At 40.6% G+C, this 24,337-nt stretch overlaps 1 protein-coding gene across 1 annotated transcript in view; it reads right to left on the bottom strand.

Moving 5' to 3' along the window:
* Positions 1-24,337, bottom strand: part of LOC125446730 (fibrillin-1-like) — a 570,259-nt gene that overhangs the window by 316,753 nt on the left and 229,169 nt on the right. The window contains exons 13-16 of the mRNA XM_048520489.2: positions 21,525-21,650; positions 21,072-21,194; positions 16,157-16,279; positions 5,650-5,802 (exon numbers count right to left, since the gene is read on the bottom strand). Coding sequence (XP_048376446.1) covers positions 5,650-5,802; positions 16,157-16,279; positions 21,072-21,194; positions 21,525-21,650 — 525 coding nt within the window. The remainder of the gene's footprint in view (positions 1-5,649; positions 5,803-16,156; positions 16,280-21,071; positions 21,195-21,524; positions 21,651-24,337) is intronic.

Raw genomic sequence — 24,337 nt, 5'->3', positions numbered from 1 at the left:
GCATCTCTATAAATATTTGGTAGATCAGCCAAACTGTAAATTATCATCTGCACCAACATGGGCTGTACATGCTTGGATTTCAATGTAGATGGTGGGAGGAAGTGGCAAGAGGCCCAACGTTCTATCAGTAGTAAGTGTCAGCCCACAGCTTGGGAAAAGATTACAACCAGTTCTGCCTTGTCAGCGCATTTGTATAAACTCCATGCAGGCAGAAAGGCTTTCATCAAAGCTACAGTCTCAAAGAATGTAATGATCCTCAAGATAAGGTAATGCCATCAGATACCAGTTCCAATCTGGGAGATATGGTTTATTATGAGGACAGACTAAAAATGGAGAGGCCACTGAAGGTTATTGGTAAAGCCTGAAAAATAATAATTGTGCAACATGGGAATCAGACCGGGTACAGTCTTCAAAATTGTTGGTATGGATTACAAATGCGCAGATTCTGAAAGGTTTATAGAAACTAGTGAGGAACTAGGTACTGTTTGTACCCTAATGTTGCACAGATATCAGGGTCAAACAGCCATAATTTGTCTGATGTTGGACAGATCAGTACTGATAGTCAATATGAGGCCATTAGTTCCAAAAGACAATTGTCAGAAGTGGATATCAGAGTCAATTGTTTACCAGAAGGGGTTAGTCAATGTGAAATGTGATTATTACAAGTAGAGCATGGAAGGCCACTGAAAAAATATAAAAGTCTAATGAATGTACTGTTGAGGGGCAGGAGATTAGGCTCATGGATTAGGAACATGAAATACAAAGTAGGAAGGCAAGAAGATGCAAGTTTGAAGGGTGGGTCCAGGAGCAAACAAGCACCTAGGAAAGAAAATCATGAACCGTTGAAAGAAATCTATTAATAGGGGGAGGAGGTCAAACAATAGCAGTCCAGAAAGTAACAGAGGCAAGACAGAGGGCATAGTTTAATAACAACAGCAATGTAAAACAAATCAGGAATACCACCAATGTGATCGGGGAATTTTAGTGGGCATGAACAAACTAGAAGACAAGTTAATAAAATATGAAGAACTACAAAGTTCGAGAGAATCTGGGGTATGCCACACAGGTACCAGATAGAGGACAAATCACATAGGAGGATGTGTGTAGAAAGGGTGTCCCTTGATGGGACTTAGAAAGCTAAAGTAAGGCTAATGACATAATATTCTGAAAAAAAAAAGAACTGGGGATCAACACAGACGCTTAGATTCAATGTTAATAGGGGAAAAAATAAGCTTTGTTAGCAACAGGGTGTGTAGATCAAATAATATTAAAGCTGAATTTCTGCAGCATTATACGTTTAATGGGAAAATGGTTCGTCGTCCTTCAAAAGGGCACCAAATGTAGTGGGGGCACTCTGCAAGTTAAATAAATGTATGTATGTTTGACAATGCCTCCAGAGTCTTGTAGTTCTCAGTAAAATCTGTCTTAGTAAAACTGAGTTAAATGTAGATCTTGCCATGTTTTACTGTCATCATAAGGGGAAGCTTTCAGATATTTTTATCATGCATGTTGATTTTTCTTCTTCTCAGGTGCGAGAAGTATTTGAAAGCACTATCATAAATGGTCTTAAGGTTGAATGCAAAATTATAAGTCAGACTTCTGGGGCTTTTTAAGTATACAATATTGGAAATCAGGCAGAATGGATCAGATGTCACTTGCAGCAGCAATCTTCTTTGGAAAATATCTGCCCCACTCTTACTAGTCAAAGTAGGGCCTGACAAAAAGATTAAGCAGCTTTCAAAAATAAGATGGGGGTACTGCAAAGTCTAACTTAATTAGCCAGGCACCCAAACAAGGTCAGGAGTCAGCACTGCAATATTAGACTTGAGAACAACTATGAAAAATCCCAAGGTGGAAATTATTGTTTGGGCAAACAAAATATTTAAGTTAAAAATGCAGCATCATGTTTCAAAATCCCCATCACTGGGAGGCATCAGGAACATTAAACTTGTTCACTTTGATGAAACCTATGCAAATTTTGTAAAGACTTTATGAATGCAGGAAGATTTATAGTTTCCTAGTGAGAAAGAGAAGTAAATATTACTCTTTAACTTGGGAAGCTAAAAAATGATAACAGCAATAAAAAGTACCTTAGCAGTGGAGTCTCTCATTCTTGGTGAGGTGGTTAAATATGGCATTTTTCATGGTTTCTTGGAAGAAATTCTAAAAAGGGATTCAGCAGCAGTACTCATTGAGTGCCACATTGATAATAAGTCACTTTTGGATAACATATACTCAAACAAAATGTGTGAATGAAAATTACTAAGAATTGATATTGTGGTATTAAAACAAATGGCGGAGATAGAGGTGTCCCAACTGAAATGTGTGGCTACAGCAGTCAGCTATCTGGTTGTGTACAAAGAAAACAGCAGGTTCGAAAACTATTGGACATACTGGCCATAGGATGCTTGGAATTGATTCCGGGGATAGCGGGTCTTACATACGAGGAGAGGTTGACTGGATTGGGATTGTTTTGCTAGAGTTCAGATGAATGAGGGGGATCTCATAGAGATTTATAAAATTCTAACAGGAGTGGGTAGGGTAGATGCTAGGAGGACGTTCCCGATGGTACCAGGGCTGACAGTATGAGGATTTGGGATCGACGATTTAGGATGGAAATGAGAAGATGTGTCTTCACCCAAAGAGCAGCGAGCCTGTGGAATTCATTACGACAGGAAGTAGTTGATGCCAAAGCATTGAACGTATTCAAGAGGCAACTAAGTATATCACTTGAGGGGCAAATGGGATCAAATGTTATGGGGAGAAAGCAGGATTAGGCTGTTGAGTTGGATGATCAGCCATGATTGTGAAGAATGGTGGAGCAGGCTCCAAGGGCCAAATAGCCTCCTCCTGTTCCTATCTCCTATGTTTCTATGTTTACTACAACAACAAAGAACAACAAGAAAAATTACAGTACAGAAACAGGCCCTTTGACCCTCCAAACCTGCAGTGACATGCTGCCAGTCACAGCTAACCCCCCTACCCTTCCGGGGACCATATCCCTCTGTTCGCATCCTATTCATGTATTTGTCAAGACACCCTTTAAAAGTCACTATAGTATCTGCTTCCTCTAACTCCCGCGGCAGCGAGTTCCAGGCACCCACCACCCTCTGTGTAAAAAAAAACTTGCCTTGTACGTCACCTTTAAACCTTGCCCCTCGCAGCTCAAACCCATAGCCCCTGGTAACTTACACTTCCACCTTGGGAAACAGCTTCTGACTGTCCATGCCCTTCATAATTAGGGCGGTATGGTGGCTCAGTGGTTAGCACTGCAGCCTCACAGTACCAGGGACCTGAGTTCGATTCCAGCCTCGGGCGACTGTCTGTGTGGAGTTTGCACATTCTCCCCGGTGTCTGCGTGGGTTTCCTCTGGGTGCTCCGGTTTCCTCCCACAATCCAAAAATGTGTAGGCCAGGTGGATCGGTTACGTTAAATTGCCCATAGTGTTCAGGGGTGTGTGGGTTATAAGGGGATGTGTCTGGGTTGGATGCTTCAAGGGACGGTGTGGACTTGTTGGGATGAAGGGCCTGTTTCCGCACTGTAGGGAATCTAATTTAATCTAATCTTGTAGACTTCTATCAGGCCGCCCTTCAACCTCTGTCTTTCCAATGAGAACAACCCAAGTTTCTCCAACCTCTCCTCATAGTTAATACTCTCCATACCAGGCAATGCCCTGGTAAATCTTTTCTGTACCCTCTCCAAAGCCACCACATCCTTCTGGTGAGCAGAATTGAACACAATATTCCAACTGTGGCCTAACTAAGGGGTTCTATAAAGCTGCAATATTACCTGCCAATTTTTAAACTCAATGCAAAACCATACTTTTAATTATTACAAAATTTTTTTTTTATATGGGAATCCCATCATTTAATATGGTCTGAAAGAATGCCTGAGACCTAATGAAACGACAGAACAGATGATGGATATATTAATTAAGACTTAATTAGGTTACATTGGTTATATAAATATGGGGAGCTAGAAATCTGTGGGGTGAGTTTCATGCAGTTTGTCTTTAATGAAATAGAGCTCAATATTAAAGTGCAGATTTGAATTCTGTTTAAATGAGGTTGTCTTTTAGAGTAATACAAATGAAATCAGAGTCCTTGAATATGTTAAGGCAAAAGCAGATGACTCTTCTTGAGCAAGGTAATGAAAGGTTAACAGGCTACAAAAGGATGTGGAGTTGAGATTATAAATCAAGTCAACCACAATTGTCCTGAATGATCTATCTGTTTTCAACTGTTTGTGCAACTTTCCATTGTTACAAAGTTCCTTACAATGATTCATCAGTTGCTGTAAAATGAGCTGAAAGCAAATGACCTATGCTACAGTTTGAGAGATTGCCAAAACTTCTCTGTGGACTACCTCCAGTGCACAGTTGAACAAATCTGCATCAAACTGTATGATATGTGGCTAAAACTGTTTAAATGTATTTAAATTCTAACTCATTTAAACAGCAGTCATATGAATTAGACAAGCACCAGAAAAAGAACTGAACTCAAGTGAAAAATGGCTACATCAACACAACATTACTGTCAAACAACCAATTATCTTTTCTCAAAAAGGCCAATGACTCATAAAATATTACAACATAAAACAATGCATCCACATAGGTGGCACTTATAACAAAAAAAATTAAGTATCGATAATTTTGTCACAATGTTTTCAAGTTTTATTCAATTTTTCAATTAATCCTCCACTAGTATGCAGATTAAATAATACTGCAAATCTCCTAGTATGAAAGAAAGTCAGAAATAATGGACCTATTAGACTTGAAACTTGCCAGATTTGACTGCTGGGTTTCTGCCTAACATTTGAAGAATGTTACTAGTGGACACATAAATTAGGAGATGAGCACTTAGCTGTTGGTTATCCTGAAGTGGGAATACCAAAGTGAAAGTTGCTTTTTACAAGACATGTCTTTTGGATGTCGTAAGTACGTACTCCTCAGCAACACTGGAGAGGATCTGCAGTTACTCAAAAAAAAGTATGTGGGAGTTGTATATGAACAGTCCTACCACTGCTGGAGATTGAATGCAGACCTTAGTACCTTGAACTTGGACATGACTGTCAAAAGGCTTCATGGCATTGCACCACAAGACAATAAAAATTATGACTGCACGAGATTTCAAAAATTTCTGTACAAACCCATTTTTGCTATTGTGCATTCCTGAGCAGCACAATGAATTTCTGCAAACTCCAAGTCAAGACAGGTGTATTACTTTGGCTCTCTGAAGGCTTTTTGTTAACGGTCCAGAACAAAATATTTTTAGAACTGTATTATGCATTTATGGTGCGACTCATGCCAATCCCCCACCTTCCTCCCACCCACTCCCAAATTGACATCAATGTTTCAATTAAATTATTTTGTTTACTTTATATTTAATGACACCTGTTGGATAATGCTGAAATAATGCACAGAGGAGAAATGTACTTTTCCACAGTTTTAAAATGTAACTGCATGTGTTTGAGGAATAAGTAAGTGATAATAACAAATCCTTTGCAAATCAAGATGTTGCAGTGGTTTTTCTTTCCTTTGAATTTTTAAATTCTTTTCAGGCTTTTATATTTTGTCTGACCAATTACCGTTCAACATATTAAGATTAATGAAGTTTATTTTACAGCAGTTCTACACAGAAAAGTACTCACCAGAATTAATTGCTGGACAAGGTTGACATGGTTCTCCAAAGGCATGATCAGTATTGGCACAGCAACAGTGAGATTTGGTGAAGGCTCCTGGTAATGGGCGATCACACTGGCCTCTCTTGTAGCCACCATAGCAGGTGCTTCTCATATGAGTATCTGGATATCAACATAAACAGTATAATAGTAATAATTTAGTGACAGCAAAGTTATAACACAAAGTAAAACACATTCAAAAAAACAAACTGGAGAAAATAAGGCAAATTAAAATACGGAGGAATGATTAAATGTAGAAAGGGAACATTATAGTTTCAAAAGTCCAGAAAGAAATTCTGATTAAGACACAAAGGTGATTTTCAAGCCTTCGATGGAGGCCAGACAAGGATTACTGGGAACTGAGATTCCTAATGGCATTGTGCTGTCACTAGAAGTGAGGCAGGGCAGGTCTCATCCATGTTGCAATAATCAGAATTAAGGTGCTTGCACTCCAATGTCTTAGAAACATTGAGACTGGGGTACATGCATGAAGGGGAAACACTGAAGTTTCATACAGATGGATTTAGGCCCCAGAGAGCAAACAATTGTCATGTACATAGAAGTGTAAAATAATTAAATACTCAATAGGTCAGTCCACATCAATGGTAGTAAAGTTGAGATATTTCAGGTGATATGTCATCCTTTCAGAAAAAATAACTACTGCTGTTTAAAAAAGCAATAGCAGTAATGAAACAAGCAATTAATCTGGGCAACAACGGCAGCTAGTTCTCCATTTACATGTGGAGAGCCTTTGACACTAATGCAGCTCTGTCAGTGCTAGCTCTCAGAGTGAACAGAGAACCTCTGACATTCTTTCAGCCAGGGCTCCCTGATTTAACCAGATTAACGGCCCCAATTGGAAACTCAGATTCTATGAGGTCCACCTGGCTGACCTCATGACACTCACTACATTTCTTCCCTTCAGAGTCCAAGGACAGGCGCCGGTTCTTTTGTAGCTCCTCCTACTGGTCAAGTTTCTCCAACTCAGCCTCTGATATGGGCTGTGTGTAACGTACAATAGCATGCCTCTTGAGCCAGGAGCATCTCTGAAGAAATTTATTCTCTTCAGGCTGCAAAGGCATCAAGGTGGCAACATCTGCCATTATTTAAAGTCCGAGATATTTTAACATTTAAAGAGAGGGAAAACCAACAGGACATGGAAGAGTTGCAAAGTCCATTGACGAACTGGGCATGTTTTGCTCCTGTACCATGTGTGGGTTTGCAGTTTTCATATGGTCCACATACTTGTTCAGGACCACTGTACCCACCTAAACTTTACACATCACTGGACCTAACCTTGCGTTGACCAAGCCTCTTAGTCATGCAAGACCATTTCTGCAGTTCCGACACCAAAGTTCATTCATAGAACATAGAACATTACAGCACAGTACAGGCCCTTCGGCCCTCGATGTTGTGCCAACCTGTCATACCGATTTCGAGCCCATCTAACCTACACTATTCCATGTACGTCCATATGCTTATCCAATGACGAGTTAAATGTACCTAAAGTTGGCGAATCTACTACTGTTGTAGGCAAAGCATTTCATTCCCTTACTACTGTCTGAGTAAAGAAACTACCTCTGACATCTGTCCTATATCTTTCACCCCTCAATTTAAAGCTATGCCCCCTCGTGCTCGCCGTCACCATCCTAGGACAAAAGCTATTCACTGAAGCAAACTGTCTCTTTTGCTTAGCGGAGTCACTTATCCAGCACTGGCATTCCTGATACTGCTTCACATTAAACCACATACTGGCCCCCAACACACACTACACCTCCCCCTCCAACTGGTCCAGGAAGATTTGATTTATCCTGGTGTGGTGTCTTCTCCCCATTAGCAACTCTGCTGGAGCTTTCTCAGTAATTGCATGAGGGTTGGTCCTATAATCAAATAGGAACCGGAACTAGTGAAACTGTTTCTTAAGTCTGTCTTCAGAGTTTGGACTGCTCTTTCTGCCAAGTCACTTCATGATGGATAGCAGGGAGTTGTCCTTATTTAACGAATACCTTTCAATTATAGGAAATACTCAAATTTCCTGCTGGTAAACATAGAAACATAGACGATAGGAGCAGGAAGAGGCCATTCACCACACTTGTGGCTGATCATCCAACTCAATAGCCTAATCCTGCTTTCTCCCCATAATCTTTGATCCCATTCAACCCCAAGTGCTATATATAGTTGCCTTTTGAATATATTCAATTATTTGGCATCAACTACTTCCTGTGCTAATGAATTCCACAGCCTCACCACTCTTTGGGTGAAGAAGTGTCTCCTTATCTCAGTCCTAAATTGTCTAACTGAATCCTCATACTGTGACCCCTGGTTCTGGACACACCCACCATTGGAAAATCCTCCTTGCATCTACCCTGTCCAGTCGTGTTAGAATTTTATAAGTTTCTACGAGATCGCCCCTCATTCATCTGAACTCCAGTGAAAACAATCCCAAACTAGTCAATCTCTCCTCATAAGTCAGATCCGCCATCCCTGGAATCAGCCTGGTAAACCTTTGTTGCACTCCTTCGAGAGGAAGCATATCCTTCCTCAGAAAAGAATAAAAAACTTGCACACAATATTCCAGGTGTGGTTTCACCAAGGCCCTGTACAGCTGCAACAACACATGCTTGCTTCTGTACGCGAAACCTCTCGCAAAAAAGGCCAGCATACCATTTGCCTTCTTTACTGCCTGCTGCACCTGAATGCTTACCTTCAGCGACTGATTATTAGAACATGGGTATTAATTGTAACATATTTCTGGGAATCCTTATCTAATCACAACTGCAAATACGCATGGTTCATGCCCAGCTTCGTGAACTACAGACCCCTGCCAGCTTTGCATACGAATCTTCCACGCAGGGAGTTGGCTATTTATCCACCTGTGAAAAGCAGTTTACCATTTGTTTAAAATACCCACAAAGTCAAGCCAACCGATCGGGCTTCACAATTGGTACAACTGGAGCTGCCCATTCCACAAACTGTATTTGTTTGATGATTCTTTTGCTTTCCAGCCTTCTGATTTCTGCCTCTGCTTTTTGCCTGGAAGGCAGATAGCACTGGGCGGGCCTTGCAGAATCATGGAATTGCTTCCGGGTCAACATGCAAGATGGCCTTGGTTCCTTTGATAGTCCCTAGATCTTCACGAGAAACTTCAGGGTATTTGACTAGACCTTCACTCGGCAGCCATATTTTAACTGAAAAATGTTGAGCCAATCTAGATGAATCTTTCTCAACCAATTTCGCTCAATCAAGCTTGGGTCGAAGTCTTTTACAACAGTGGTAACTGAACCATTTTCTTCTCATTCAAGATTGAAACCAAAGTTTACCCGTCAAGGTTCCACAGCATCGTTTCTCAGTCGAGGTGAAGTCTTGCACAAGCTAAAGGATTGGAGTCCAGAGTGAATTTGACAAAAAATAGTTCTGCGACCATTGAAATAGTTGCGCTGGTATTGGCCTCCATTAGAACTGGGTGACCATTTAACCAGGTGTTTATTTTGATTGAAATCGAGAGAACTGCAGATGCTATAACTCAGGAACAAAAACAAAGTTGCTCGAAAAGCTCAGCAGGTCTGGCAGGATCTGTGAAAGAAAAAAACAGAGGTAATATTTCAGGTCCAGTGACCCTTCGTCAGAAGTGCCGAACAAATGCTGCCAGAATGGCTGAGCTTTTCCAGCAAGTTTGTTTTTGTTGTTTATTTTGGTTCTGATTTGGATATTGTTAAGCAATTAAAATTGTTCCAAACCAGATGTAAGTGGACGTCCCAGCGTCTGCACTCTCCTGATACCATCCTTCGCGTTCTCATACTCAACTTAGGTCTAATGGGGGTTTGTTTGCTGTCTTGAGTGCACAAACTGGCAGCAACTACAATGGATTGCTGGCCTGGATCCTGAAGAAAATATTAACAGTTTGGCTGATGCTTGGCTTTTTTGGGGGTTTTGCTGTGGGTTGACCTAGAATTCCTCTGTTTATATGTCCTGAGTGAGGCTATGCAATTAGCTTCACTCAAGCGGTGTTTCCCAAACTCAGTTAGACTGGCATGGGGGTCCACTTCCATCGCAACACCCTGCAACTCATATGTTACTCTTGCAACATTTTCCAATGACACTGCCAGTTGCAGTGCCTGTCTGAAGTCCAGTTGGGCTTCAGCTAGTGGGCAGTTTTGCTAGGTTCCATCATTAATCCCAAATGGTATCTCAGCATCTCATTAAGGATTAAACCAAAGTCACATGCCTCTGCTAGTCATCTTAACCTAGTCAAAACTCCCAATATGCATTCTCCCGTTTCTCAAATTGCCAAATAATACTAATAGCATCTCAGTATTACAGGAGGCTTGGGGTCATAATATTCCTTAACTAGATCCATCAACTCTTGAAAGGTTTTAGAATGTGCTGCCTCAGGAATTGTCAGGCTCCTAATGACCAACAAATCCCCAGATCCATGAGCTAGCAGAATTACCCATTTTTCATCAGCATCAACATCATTTGCCTGAAAAAATATAATGTATTCTTTTCACATACTACATCTGGTCTTCAATGGCAGGATTGAAGCAGTCAAAATTCCCAGTAAAACAGCATGATTCCAGAAACATTTGCTTTAGCTCAAAGATAACTGCTGCGAATCAATTTCTTCAGGATTGTGCTTTTCTCTCCGCCATTGAAATATCTCCATCAAGGCCAGTATCCTGTCACTAAGTCACCCTTTATTTACATGTGGGGAACCCTTGACACTGATCCAGCATGCTCTGAGTTAACAGAACCTGCAACTCTCTTGTTTACATGTCAGTCATGGTTTTCTAATTGGACCAGTTTAACAGTTCAATCAGGGAACTCTCATTCCATAAGGTCCACCTAACAATCATTGCAATGGCTGCTTTTATTTAGCTCATTTCCTGGTTAACAACAACACTAGGAGGTTGATATTCAGCATTCAACAATGGTAAATGCAACTGAACAACAAAGTGCAATGGTTAGAATTTCTCTTGTCAGAATCGGTCACTGCACAGCACACGTTATTTGACACTTATCCCGCCAAACTTGAGGACAGTTCAAGTTGTATGCGGTCTCCTCTACATTGGGGACACAAAACGCAGACTGGGTGACCACTTTGCAGAGTACCTACGTCCTGTCCACAAAAATGATCCTGAGCTTCCTACCACTTCAACACAACCAGCTGAAATTTCGGGCCTGCTGTAGTACTCCAGTGAGGGTCAATGCAAGCTGGAAGAGCAGCATCTCATTTTCTACTTAGGGAACCTGTAGCCATCTGGACTCAAACTTAATTTTGCAGTGTGAACATCTTGCCTCATGTCCTTTACTCACCCCCCAAACCCTTGTGTCTATCACGGTATGGGCTGCTTTAAACACCACCAATCCATTTCCTACTAATGGTCCCAATTATCAGCTTTTCTTTCTCCCTGGCTCATCATTATCCATCCCTTTGTCTATGTAACAGCTGCTCTCTATCTCCTTCTCTCCACCTCTTTCTCCCACCCCATCTTTATCTTTTCCTCAGTATTATCAGTTCTAAAGAGTCACTGGACCTGAAATGTTAACTCTGCTCCCTTTCCACAGATGCTGCAGGAGTTTTGCTAACAATTTCTATTTTTCTTTCAGGTGTTGCTGCATTTGAACACTGGCTACTTCAGCGTCTGAGGAGTTATGAATGGTCCTGAATTTTATGCAATCAAAAGCAAACTTCCTGGTTTTTGATTTTGTTATGAAGGGACAATCGTTGATGAACCTGGACCTTTGTCACATTCCTGAGGAAATCCTGCTGTGAGGTCCTCAAGCTGAACACGACTGAACTCCAACAACCACACTATCTTTTTTGTTCTCGGTAAAAGGCAGAGGTTTCCCTTATTTTCACTCCTACTTCACCTTTGGAGATTGATGCTTGATGCAGGAAGAACAGTTGGGGACTTGGAGGTGCAAAATGTCAACTTCAAGGAGTCCTTGGAGTGCAGGAAGTTACAATCCTCACTGAACCAGCTTGTAGACTGAATTTTACTTCTTGCAGTGCTTTTATTTAAAATGGGAAGTAAAAATAGAAAATGAACATATGGCCAGTTGAGCCATTTATGATGATTATGTTCATCTGAGCATCAATTCCACTTTCCCACTTGCTCCCCATATCCCCTGATTCCATGGGACCAAACATCTGTCTATCTCAACGTTAAATATTTACAATGATGGCGTTTCCTTGATTCCATATCAGATGTAAATTTTGAAGTGTTAAAGATTTAACAATAATTCCAAAGTCTCTTTCTCCACAGTACAGTACTTCTTATGTTACTGGTTTAGTCTCTTAGAGAGGTGCCCTATTCTCTATTCCTGACTCATGATCCTGTAACAAGGTAGCACCCACTCGCAAATCACTAGTATCAACTGCCATTTTGAAAGGTCTAGGAAAATCAGAGATGGTCAACACTGGTTTATTTATTAAGAATGCCTTCAGCTTCTCAAACACTTTTAGAATTCTACTGACCACGCCACCTTTGCTTGTTCCTTTAACAAATCTGTTAAAGGCAAAGCTATCATACTGAAATTATGCAAAAATTTCCAGTAAAATCCACACATTCCTAAAATACACTTGATTTCCCATTTAGTTTCAGGAACAGGGAATTCTACTAAAGCCCTTACTTTTGCTTTCTTTGGAAACACCTACCTTAGGGCAGCACAGTGGCCCAGTGGTTAGCACTGCTGCCTCACAGCACCAGGGGCTCGGGTTCAATTCCACCCTTGGGTGACTGTCTGTGTGGAGTTTGCACGTTCTCCCCATGTCTGTGTGGGTTTCCTCTGGGTGCTCAGGTTTCCTCCCACGGTCCAAAGATGTGCAGGTTGGATAGACTGACCATGCTACATCGCCCAAAGTTTTCAGGAATGTGTAGATGAGGTGGACTATAGGGGATGGGTCTGGGTAGGATGCTCAGAGGGCCTCAGTGTGGACTTGTTGGGCTGAAGGGCCTGTTTCCACACTGTAGGGGTTCTAAGTCAAAGTCATTATCCAACAAAATGTCCCTCGTTAATCACTCTTGCTTTCGTCAATTTGTTTATGGCTCAATCGATCACAAAGCCAGTCAATCATAATGCTTAAGCATGTCTTCAAATTGTCTTCCGTGCTCAGCTGGGGTACATTTTTCTTTAACTCAAATGCATCATCCGACATTGATCTGATGTAATAAGAGTTAAAATTTCTTTAGGTCTTGATAATTAATGGCACTTGCCAGCACCACCCCACCGCCGCCACTTCAATAGATCAATTTTAGAAAGGCATGAAGTATTGCCCAAACCATTGAACAATGTCTTCCAATTGTGAAATGGGTACATATCTGTTTTCATGATGCATACATCTTTGTCTGATCTGCGCAATGTCTAGTTGATCCATTAGGTTTAGGAACCAACCCTATTGGTGAATTCGAGTTTCTGTGACTAGTTTCAATCAAATAATTCCCTAGCATGTTCTGAATTTCTGTTTCCATCTGAGCATGCTTTTCTGGGCTCAACTGATAAGAATGTTGTTTTCTCAGTCTGGACTTCCCTACATCACATCGTGTCTTGCTAAAGTAGTACATCCAGCTACATCGCTACGAAATACTTCACACTTTTTCAATATTCTTACAAGATCATCCCATTATCCATTTTCTAAGTATCAGAACAGTATCATACTTTTCCAATATCTCTGTGTTAGCTAGTTAAATTGTAGGTGGTTCGTTCTGACAACTGTCTACCTCTCATTTTATCCAACGTTCATTGTCTCCATCATCTTCCACTGCTTTTAGACCTGATACACTTGCTCATTCTTATCCTTCCAATAACTTTTTTTAGCATGTTTGTGTGACATAACCAATTCTTCTTCCTACAATCAGAAGTATCTAAGATAATTCATTTTATAAACTCTTCGAGCAACTTCATATGGACCTTTGAATCTTGCTTTCAGAGGTTCACCTTTTAAAAGCAACAATACCAATAATTCATCTCCCACTTGAAACATTCTAGTAGTTGGAAGTTCATCTGCCCATTCTTTTATTTCTGCCTGTGAAATTTTTAAATGTTCCTGCATTACCCTACATGCTCTTGTCAGTTTTTTTAGAAACACAGACACCATTCATCTTTCTGATTTATCGACTCCTCCCTAATCGACTTTAACGGACTTCTGAACTCATGACCACAAACCAATTCAAATGAGCTAAATCCAGTAGATTCATCTGGGGAATCTCTGGTAGCAAGAAGAAATCTAATCCTTTATCCCAATCATAGTTTTGAAAGTCTGACGGTACCTTTCCAAAGCAGATGATGGGCAGTTGACTTTGTTTCATACCCAAACTGCTAATGACTTCCCAGAACACTTCAGAAAACATTGGAACCCTGAGAGACTGCATGTCAACTAGCAGTCTATAAAAAGAGAAAAACACTTAACTTTTCCGCCATTACCCTAGCTGTAATCCGGCATAAAGGAATAGCCTCCGGGCATCAATATGTCCCTAATTATCGGGATATACTAATGTCTTGCCTTTATTTTTGGTAATAGTTATTTACAATTCACTGAGTCTACTAAATGGCTCTTCAAAGACTAGTAATGGGTTTCAAAAGTTCTGAGCTGATTACATGTTGAAACTGTCCAATCGACTGACATGTGTGAAATGTCCTTCAGAACCGCCACTGCATCTTTCTGAAGTCCTGGACACACAAAAAAAAAACTGATGCCTGCATTTTCTCTATTCCCAAAAGACCTGACTAATTTAGTGCCATTACTCAAGAAGGGTAGTAAGGAAAAGGCAGGGAACTATAGACCAGTGAGCGTGACATCCGTGGTGGGCAAGTTGTTGAAGGGTATTCTAAGGGACAGGATTTACATGAATTTGGAAAGGCAAGGACCGAATAGGAATAGTCAACATGGCTTTGTGCATGGGAAATCATGATTCACTAACTTGATTGAGTTTTTTTGAAGAGGTGACAAAGAGGTTTGATGAAGACATAGAAGAGACATTGTCATCAAGGTTCTGCATTGCAGACTGGTTTGCGAGGCTAGCCAATTGGACACAAAGCTGGCTTGAAGGTAGGAGACAGAAGATTGTGGTAAAGGTTGTTTTTCAGTCTGAAGACCTTTGGCCAGCAGTGTGCCTCAAGCATTGGTGCTGAGTCAACTGCTTTTTGTCAATGGTGTGAATATAGGACGTGTGGTTAGTAAGTTTGCAGATGACACCAAAATTGGTGGTGTAGCAGACAGTGAGGAAGGTTATTTCAGAGTTTCAACAGGGCCTTGACCACGTGGGCCAATGGGCCGGAAAATGGCTTATGGAGTTTAATTTAGATAAGTATGAGCTGTTGCATTTTGATAAGGCAAATCAGGACAGGACTTATACAGTTAACAGTAGGGCCGTGGGGAATGCTGCTAAAAAAAACCTAGGGTTGCAGGTTAATTGTTCCTTGAAAATAGAATCGCAGGTAGACTGGATGATGAAATAGGCATTTTGCACGTTTGCCTTCGTTGTTCAGTACATTGAGTATAGGTGTTGGAATGTCATGAAGGGCCTGTACTGTGCTGTACTGTTCTATGTTTTGGCTGTATAGGACATTGGTGAGGCCACTTTTAGAATATTGTGTTCAGTCCTAGTCTTCCTGCTGTGGGAAAGATGTTAAACTCAAAACAGTTCAGAAGAACCTTTCAAGAATATCGGCGATTACAAGGATATTTCTGGGTTTGGGGTGTTTGAGCTATAGGGACAGACTGATTAGATTGGGGCTTTTCTCCTAGGAGTGCAGAGGCTGGGGTGACCTTACAGAGGTTTATAAAATCAGGAGGGGCATGAATAGGATGAATAACTAAGGTTTTTTTTCCCCAGGGTAGGGGAATCTAAAACTAAAGGGCATAGGCTTAAGATGAGAGAGGAAAGATTAAAAGGGGAACTGAGAGGGCAAGTTTTTCAAGCAGGGTGGTGCTTGTATGGAACAAGCTGCCAGAAGAGGTGGTGAAGGCAGACTCAATTACAACATTTAAAAGGCATCTGGATGGGTACATGAATAGGAAGGTATTTAGAGTGATATACACCAAATACTAGCAATGGGATTGAATCAACTTAGAATATCTGGTCAACTGGTACTAAGTGGACTGAACAGTTTGTTTCCATGCTCTTCCATATAACTCTATGATTATATTAACCAAGCCTTTATTAACTACAGATAATAATATTGTATAACTAATACTATCTCACATTTGATGTCACATACATCAAATGAAATTACATTAGAAGGTAAACCAGTTTAGATTCTACAGAATAAGGTTAACCTCTTGCAAGGAAAATGGAAGCACAGAATTTGAAATGTGAAATAACTTGACCAGGGAAACATAATCATTGCAGATTTCTCTATGCTTAAGTGAAGTGCGGTTGAACAGTATAAGATACTTTCAATGCTTTTTAAAATAATTTATGCATGCTTTTCAAAACCTTTGTTCATTGCATATATTTCAAACTGATTTTCTTACCAACACAAACTCGTCCATCAATTCCGATAGCTAGGCCAGGAGGACATTCACACCGGTATGAGCCATCTGTGTTCACACATCGTCCATTCATACAAATTCCTGGTGTGTGGCACTCATCAATGTCTATTAAAAAAACAGAATATGCACTTATCAAGGCAAAATAAAAATCATGGAAAATGCATTCCAGTCAATAAGCTTAAATGAATCATAAGTCTGGCATCCTGAATGTTAAGATATCTATACTTGAACTCATTACTAGTACAATCTGTAAACCCTCTGCTCATTCCATACCCTCGCACAGAGCAACATTTCCTTAAAGATTAGTTTACAATTAGTTTACACAAAATTCAGCAAATAGAAATCTAGTATTCATGCTAACATTAGGATAAGTTTCCACAATTGAAATATGTTCTTCATCGTCTTAAGGAAGGTAATGACAAACATAGACACGTGTGCGGAGGTATTGCATATATAAAATAAATATGTAAAACCCATAAATTTTATGGGTTCTCCCATCAGTTTGACAAATTTGCATTCAGCATGGGGAACAAAATACTCAATTGTCTTAATGGTATTAAATCCAGTACTGACCTTCAGTTTCAATTACAAATGTTACATATGAGGTCACTGCTGAATGGGTGAATTAAGTCAATTGATTTGTAGCCTGCACGTTTGTTCAGCCATGACTTGATTCTGTCCCCAAATATGGAGATCATTTGATGATAGCAATTCCTCCATCTGAATCTATCTAGTGCTGCTTTATCCTCCTGCTTGGAAGGGTCTAACTTAAATGCTCCTGGATTTTCTTATCTAAAGATCTTGCTCTGCTGCAAATGTGTAACGGAGCCATGACATGGTGGGGTGCCCAAGTCAAACTAGGCAATGCTCAACATAGACTTAACCACTGCAGTGCAATCTGTCAACGCACGAGATGGAAAGTGGCCAAAAGGGGGTCAAATTTACACATTCTTGTCATACAGGTAGTATTTTCAGACAAGTTTGGTGTTAGGAGTTTTGTCCTGCCATTTGATGGTGTAGCCAGATCCTTAGCAGCAAAAGTAGAACGTACATATCACTTTCAGGCACTAGTGGTCGTCTATGTCTTACAGCCATAAAAAAGTGTTTAGACAACCCTTGTTTGGTAGACTTGAAACAGCTTCATACTCTAAGACTGTGGGTGAGCCAGCTAAATGAGGATATTGCTTTGCCAGGCAATGGACAAATTCATCATCCCACAAGATGGTGTTTTTAGAGAGAATGCTCCCAAAAAAGCAGAACCTCTGTATTGAGCTGAGGGGTATTTAGCAGATTGTGGCTAATGAGGTCTCAGAGTTTGTGGCCAGGGAAGGTTGGTACAAGGTCTCTGTTGTTTTCAGAAATATCACAAGGTTGAAGCATTCTCAAACTTGGGTAAAGCAGTCAACAAATAATTGATGATCCATGGAATTGATTAACAATCACGGCAAACAAGCGTTCACTTAGTAAATTTTGTGATCTTTGTGTCAGCCTTTGAAGATTGAAGAGGTTGCCAATTACACAAAAGTGTACTCCTACATCAGGGTCTTTAAATGAATACAACAGCATGGGAAATCGATGTCAAACAAAACTAGAGCCACTACACAGCCTTTCCTGATGCCAGTGTTGTCAGGAAAATCATCACACTGACCATCAAGCAGTTATGAAATAGATTGGTCCTGATTACCTTTCAGATCAGTTATTTCTGTACAGTACCTTCCAAAGGCCATCATGAGGTCGCTAAACACAAAGCACTGGTACTTGCTCTGTTTGTGGAACCATTCTTAAATTTGTTATACTGCAAAGATCATAGTGACTATTCCTTGTGCACCAGAAAAATTACACAATGTCATTCTGGGCACATCAAGTCTGTAAAGTGAGTGACAATTCAGGTGAGGACTACCCTGAAAGCTTATTTTCTGCTGTGGAGAGAAGTGAAATACTACGATAATTGTCAAAGATGGACTTTATTCCCTTCCCTTTGTGTCTTACAAATGAGAATGGAAACATCATTGTTAACTTAAGCCACACCGCCTGATTCCAAGTTTAAGCAAAAAAGGCTCCAGAGCTTTATAACCATGGAGAGCTCCTTCACACTTGAATACTTCAGGTAGAATGCTGTCAAGTTTATTTTTATTCTTACTGACTTTGCCGTTGATTCTTGCCAGATCAATTTCATCTAGAATGTGCTGTAGCAGGATTGATTCAAAGGTGTCATCACATACTGGGGATGATTAGTTCAGGGAATTATTAAAGTGCTCTGTCAAACAAAGCTGAATCTCATTGTTAGGAGTTGACTGTCATCTGCTATTGTAGTTGGTTTGGAGCCATAGGCAGATCACAGAGCTTGACAGATAGCCTTCAGGTCATGTTTAGTGTCAGCTTCTGAACCCTTGTTCACCCACCATTAGTTCTTCATTACACTTAAATGATTTACAGCAAGTGCTTTGCTTGATGGCATCTACTTTGTCTACCTGGTGATTATTTGGTCTGTCAGATGTATAGAATCTATCTCCCCTTCCCCCACCGCATCCAAAAACCAGCCCAGTTTGTCCCCTCCCCCCACTGCACCACACAACCAGCCCAGCTCTTCCCCTCCACCCACTGCATCCCAAAACCAGTCCAACCTGTCTCTGCCTCCCTAACCTGTTCTTCCTCTCACCCATCCCTTCCTCCCACCCCAAGCCGCACCTCCATCTCCTACCTACTAACCTCATCCCACCTCCTTGACCTGTCTGTCTTCTCTGGACTGACCTATCCCCTCCCCACCTCCCCACCTATACTCTCCTCTCCACCTATCTTCTTTTCTCTCCATCTTCGGTCCGCCTCCCCCTCTCTCCCTATTTATTCCAGAACCCTCACCCCATCCCCCTCTCTGATGAAGGGTCTAGGCCCGAAACATCAGCTTTTGTGCTCCTGAGATGCTGCTGGGCCTGCTGTGTTCATTCAGCCTCACATTTTATTATCAGAGGTAGTCAACAGAGTTGGCTGACAAGTGGCAAATGGAATTTAATGCAGATAAGTGTGAAGTGAGGCATTTTAGCAGAAGATAGAGGAAAAACAACACAGACATAATGGCACAGTTCTAGACAGTGTACAGGGATAGAGGGGCATGAGAGTTCATCTGCACAGAATTTTATTTGGGCAGGGCATCTTGAGAGGCCAGTCAGACAAAATATAGATATTCTGGGATTCAAAAATAGGGAAATTGAGTACAAAAAGTGGGGAAGAAATATTGAATAAAGCTCTGGTTAGACCAGATCTAGAGTATTACGTCCTGATCTGGTTACCACATTTTGGGAAAGATGTGAGGTCCTTTAAGATGAATATGAGATTTATCAGAAATTGTCCAGAGATAAAGGATCTTAATTGCAAGGTTATGTGAAGAAGCTGGTCTTGCCCTCCTTGAAAGGAGATTGAGGGGAGACCAGATGTGGCATAGAATAGAATAGAATGGGCAGATAAGGCAAAGAGCAGATGTTCTGATCATGCAGGCAGTGTGAATTAATTTACACAGCAAGTGGTAATTTCTTTATTAGCTAGCAAGAGATGACAAATTATTTCAACAGAAATTGTATCGGCACTTGTTTAAGGATGCTGCAAAAATATCTATTAAGGCTCCGGCTATTTCCCCTCTCACTTCCCTCGATAACCTGGGATAGAGCCCATCTGGACCTGGGGACTAGTCCACCTTAATGCCTTTTAGGATACCCAACACTTCCTCCCTCCTTATGCCGACTCGACCTTCAAGAAGATTGGTGGAGTAGCAGATAGTGACAGGGACTGTCAGAGATTACAGTAGAATATAGCTAGATTGGAGAGTTAGGTCGAAAAATGGCAGATGGAGTTCAATCTGGGCAAATGCGAGGTGATACATTTTGGAAGATCTAATTCAAGAGCGAACTGTACGGTAAATGGCGAATTCCTGGGGAAAATTGATGTACAGAGAGATCTGGGTGTTCACGCTCATTGTTCCCTGAAGGTGGCTATGCAGGTCAATAGAATGGTCAAGGCGGCATACGGCATGCTTTCCTTCATCGAACGGGGTATTGAGTACAAGAGTTGGCAGGTCATGTTGCAGTTGTATAAGACTTTGGTTCGGCCACATTTAGAGTACTGCATACAGTTCTGCATATGGTTGCCATATTATCAAAAGGATGTGGATGCTTTGAAAAAGGTGCAGAGGATGTTCACCAGGATGTTGCCTGGTATGGAGGGCACTAGCTACGAAGAGAACTTGAGTAGATTTGGAATATTTTCATTAGAAAGACAGAGATTGAGGGGGGACCTGATTGAGGTCTACGAAATCATGAGAGGTACAGACAAGGTGGATAGCAAGAAGCTTTTTCACAATGTGGGGGACTCAATTACTAGGGGTCATGAGTTCAAAGTGAGAGGGGAAAAGTTTATGGGAGATATGCGTGGAAAGTTCTTTACGCAGAGGGTGGTGAGTGCCTGAAATGCATTGCCAGCTGGGTTGGTAGACGCAGACATGTTAGTGTCTTTTAAGATGTATCTGGAGAGGTATATGGATGGGCAGGGAGCCAAGGGATATAGACCCTTAGAAAATAGATGACAGGTTTAGACAGGATCTCGATCGGCGCAGCCTTGGAGGGCCGAAGGGCCTGTTCCTGTGCTGTAATTTTCTTTGTTCTTTGAATACATTTGCAGGGCTATGGAGACAGAAAATGGAAATCAGACTAGTTGGATTGTGTTGCAGGTAAGCAATATGAACTCAATGAGCTAAATGCCTATTTTCTGTCCTCTAATGATGATGACAGCTACTGGGTGAGGTGTTCTTGCACAGAACTGGCACAGGGCTGAATGGCCTCCTTCCAAGCTCTAACCATTGCGTGTCTACTAACATCTTAAAATTCAGAATTTATATTAACAAACTTACCAATGCATACACGCCCATGAGAAGCTAATTCAAAGCCAGGTTTACAGATGCACTTGAAGCTGCCATCTTCATTGATGCACATTCCATTCATACACATGTTTTTCTGGGAACATTCATCCTGGTCTGAAATAGAATTTTACAGGGATAAATTGCATGCTTTTGTGCTCCTGAGGTGCTGCTTGGCCTGCTGTGTTCATCCAGCTTCACACTTTGTTATCTTGCATGAATATTAAACCCATTTTTATACCACTGCATTTACTTTTATCTAAACGTCACCAACCGACAAACATTTTAACAGATAATTTATCAAACATCCCTTCATTTATTATGCCTCCAAAGATAAGCTTTAAAAATGCAAACAATACTAACAGGAGTAAAAATCTAAAAGTTCACATGTGAATGCTCCATCCTTTTCATTGATATGATTATATTATATCCAAATGTGCTACATACCCATGCAATTTTTCCCATCCGGTGTCAGCTGAAACCCAGCATTACAAATACACTGGAAACTGCCTTCCGTATTCACACAACGACCATGTTTACAGATTTGACCATTCTGAACACATTCATCAATATCTGAAAAACAACAAAATCCACTGATGTTAAATAATTTTTTTTTGCATTTAAAAAAAGTTAACTTCTTATTTTGAGATGGATCAGACCAACTATGAATTAGAGAGGATGATAACGAAACTTACTGTAAGGAAGGCTCAATGCTGAGGTGGCACAGGGGATCTACAAGAGACTTGAGTATACAATGAGGTATTCAGGATCATGAAAAAGAAAAAGAGCTAACAAAAACTTGGAGCATATAAAAAAGTCAACGATAGTGCAGGATGTGATTTCACAAGTACAGAAGCAATAAAAAAAGGATCTCCTAATTTGAGGAGCTGCTGCACAAAGAGTACTTATGTAGAAAACTGGGACAACAGATTGGCAGTGCTTCACTACGCCTGACATTATAAAACAAGTAAGTTAGAGTGGCTGTGAGCTGAGCAAAATATTGAAATGCTCAAGAATCAGATAGGATACAAATGGAGGTCCCTTTGTATATCTACATGTCCCAAACTTTTACGGTTTAAGGAATATTTTGCATATCTGCTGCTCCTACCAAAGCAGAATAACCTCAACTTTTTCCACATTATATTCCATTTGACATAATTGTGCCATTTCACTAAGCACATTCAAATCTTAATCAAGACTCCTCAATAATGTGACAGCATTACTAAGTCTTTACCAATTTATAATGATTTTTGAGTAGGAAAAAAATAACATTGTAGTCAGCTTGCCTGTTAATTTAGCTTCTTCTCCACTTAGATGCCATTATCATTCATAAACTTCTATAATTGTTACTTCCTTCAGATGTCAGAGACTTCAGGTTGAATCTTATGGTTTTTAGCAAACCACAATTTCTGTCTAATATTTTGGTGGGCTCCTTTTTTTCCCCAGAAGGCCTTATCAAGTTTTCTCAGAATATCTTACCAAACTTACCTCATGAATGACTTATCCTATCCCTATGATGTTTCTCATGTACAGAGAGAAACACTGTTAATGTTTTGAGTCCGGCATGATTCACCTTCAGAACCCAACTGGTCTGGCAAGACGTCAGGCTGATTTAGGTATTAGATAGCGGCCAGTTTATTTCACTTGAAGGAGCCAGGTGTTTACACTTGGAGATCATGGCGGCAGCCGTGTGTTAAGAGTAAATAGTCATTTAATCTCCATAGTCCCCACATTTATTGCTACAGAAGTAAAGAATCAAAGCAGGGAAGTATTTTGCAGTTGTACAAGGTATTAGTCAGACTACAGCTGGAGTATTATTTACGATTTGGTCCACTTTCTTAAGGAGGAATGTAGTTGATTTGGAGGCAGTTAAGAAGAAGTTCACTAGATTGATTCCAGCGATGAGGGGCTTACCTTATGGAGGAGAGATTGAGCAGTTTAGAGTTCAGAAGCATGAGAGGAAATCCAGTTGAGATATATAAGATCCTAAAGAATACTGACAAAGTAGCTGTGGAAAGAATGTTTCCTCATGTGGAACGGTATGGAATCAGCGGTCATAGTTTTAGGATAACACATGTAGAATTGAGGAGAAATTACTTCTCTTAAAGGGTCATAAAGCTGTGGAATTGACCACCAAGAGTGCGGTGAACAAAAACAGAGTGGCTGGAAAAGCTCAGCAGGTCTGGCAGCATCTGTGGAGGAGAAAACAGAGTTAACGTTTTGGGTCCGGTGACCCTTCCTCAGAATGTGGTGAATGCTGAGATATTGAGTAAGTTTAAGAAGGAGACAGAGGTCTAATTTAGTTGAAGAGTTATGGAGAAAGGGCAGGAAAGTGGACTTGAAGACAAGATGAGGTCAGCTATGATCATGTCAAATGGTGGAGCAGGCTCGAGGGGCTAAATTATCTACTCCTGCGAGACCCTTTTTCTGATCAAGGGTCTAGGCCCAAAACATCAGCTTTTGTGCTCCTAAGATGCTGCTTGGCCTGCTGTGTTCATCCAGCTCCACACTTTGTCACCCAATCCTGTTCTTAGTTTTTATGTTTTTTTCTGTAAAAGTGTTGAGGATGTCAGATGAAAGAAAGTTGAGATTTATCGAATAACTAATCAAGAAAGTTGAGTTTTATTGAATAACTAATCAACACTTCTACTTGGACGAAATGGCCATGGATATCAGCTTCAGGTGAGGAAGAGCTTCTAAGATATCCCTGAAATTCTCAGGTTAGTCTATCCTTCTACCCAGATTCAGAAGAAGGACAGCAATAAGTGAGAAGACATGGCAGTTCACCATTTAGTTATGTGGGTAGGAACTTGCACACAGGTTGAAAATATCAAATTCGTGAGGAATTGAAAAGAGGCAGGAAGAATAAACTACCTTGTGCCAAAGGACTAATCCCTTGGGGGAAAAATAAATCACTGAGTGATAGTTCTGAGATTAACGTTTTTTTCAAAAGCTTTCAGGAACAGAGAATTGTTTTAAACCAGGAGAATTGAACATTTGAGAAGTATAAAACAGATTTGTGAATTGTGCCTGCACTTGTGCTAAAATAGGAGGGATATTGTGTTATGTGATTAAAAGTATAAATTGCATACACAAAGGTAGCACGCAGACAACTCTTTTAGTCTTCTGATGTAGTAGGTGTCTAAGAGAGGTGTTTCATGCTTTTTCTCTTGCAGACGGGTGTTGTCATAGCAGTACTGAAATGTCTCCTTCAGACAGGCACTTGATAAATAGCTTTTGAGTTCTCCCAGAGTGGTTTT

The sequence above is a fragment of the Stegostoma tigrinum genome, chromosome 36 (assembly GCF_030684315.1).
Source record: "Stegostoma tigrinum isolate sSteTig4 chromosome 36, sSteTig4.hap1, whole genome shotgun sequence".
NCBI classification, from domain to species: Eukaryota; Metazoa; Chordata; class Chondrichthyes; order Orectolobiformes; family Stegostomatidae; genus Stegostoma; species Stegostoma tigrinum.
Note: the sequence above shows the minus strand (reverse complement) of the source record. Positions and strands in the feature narration are given on the sequence as shown.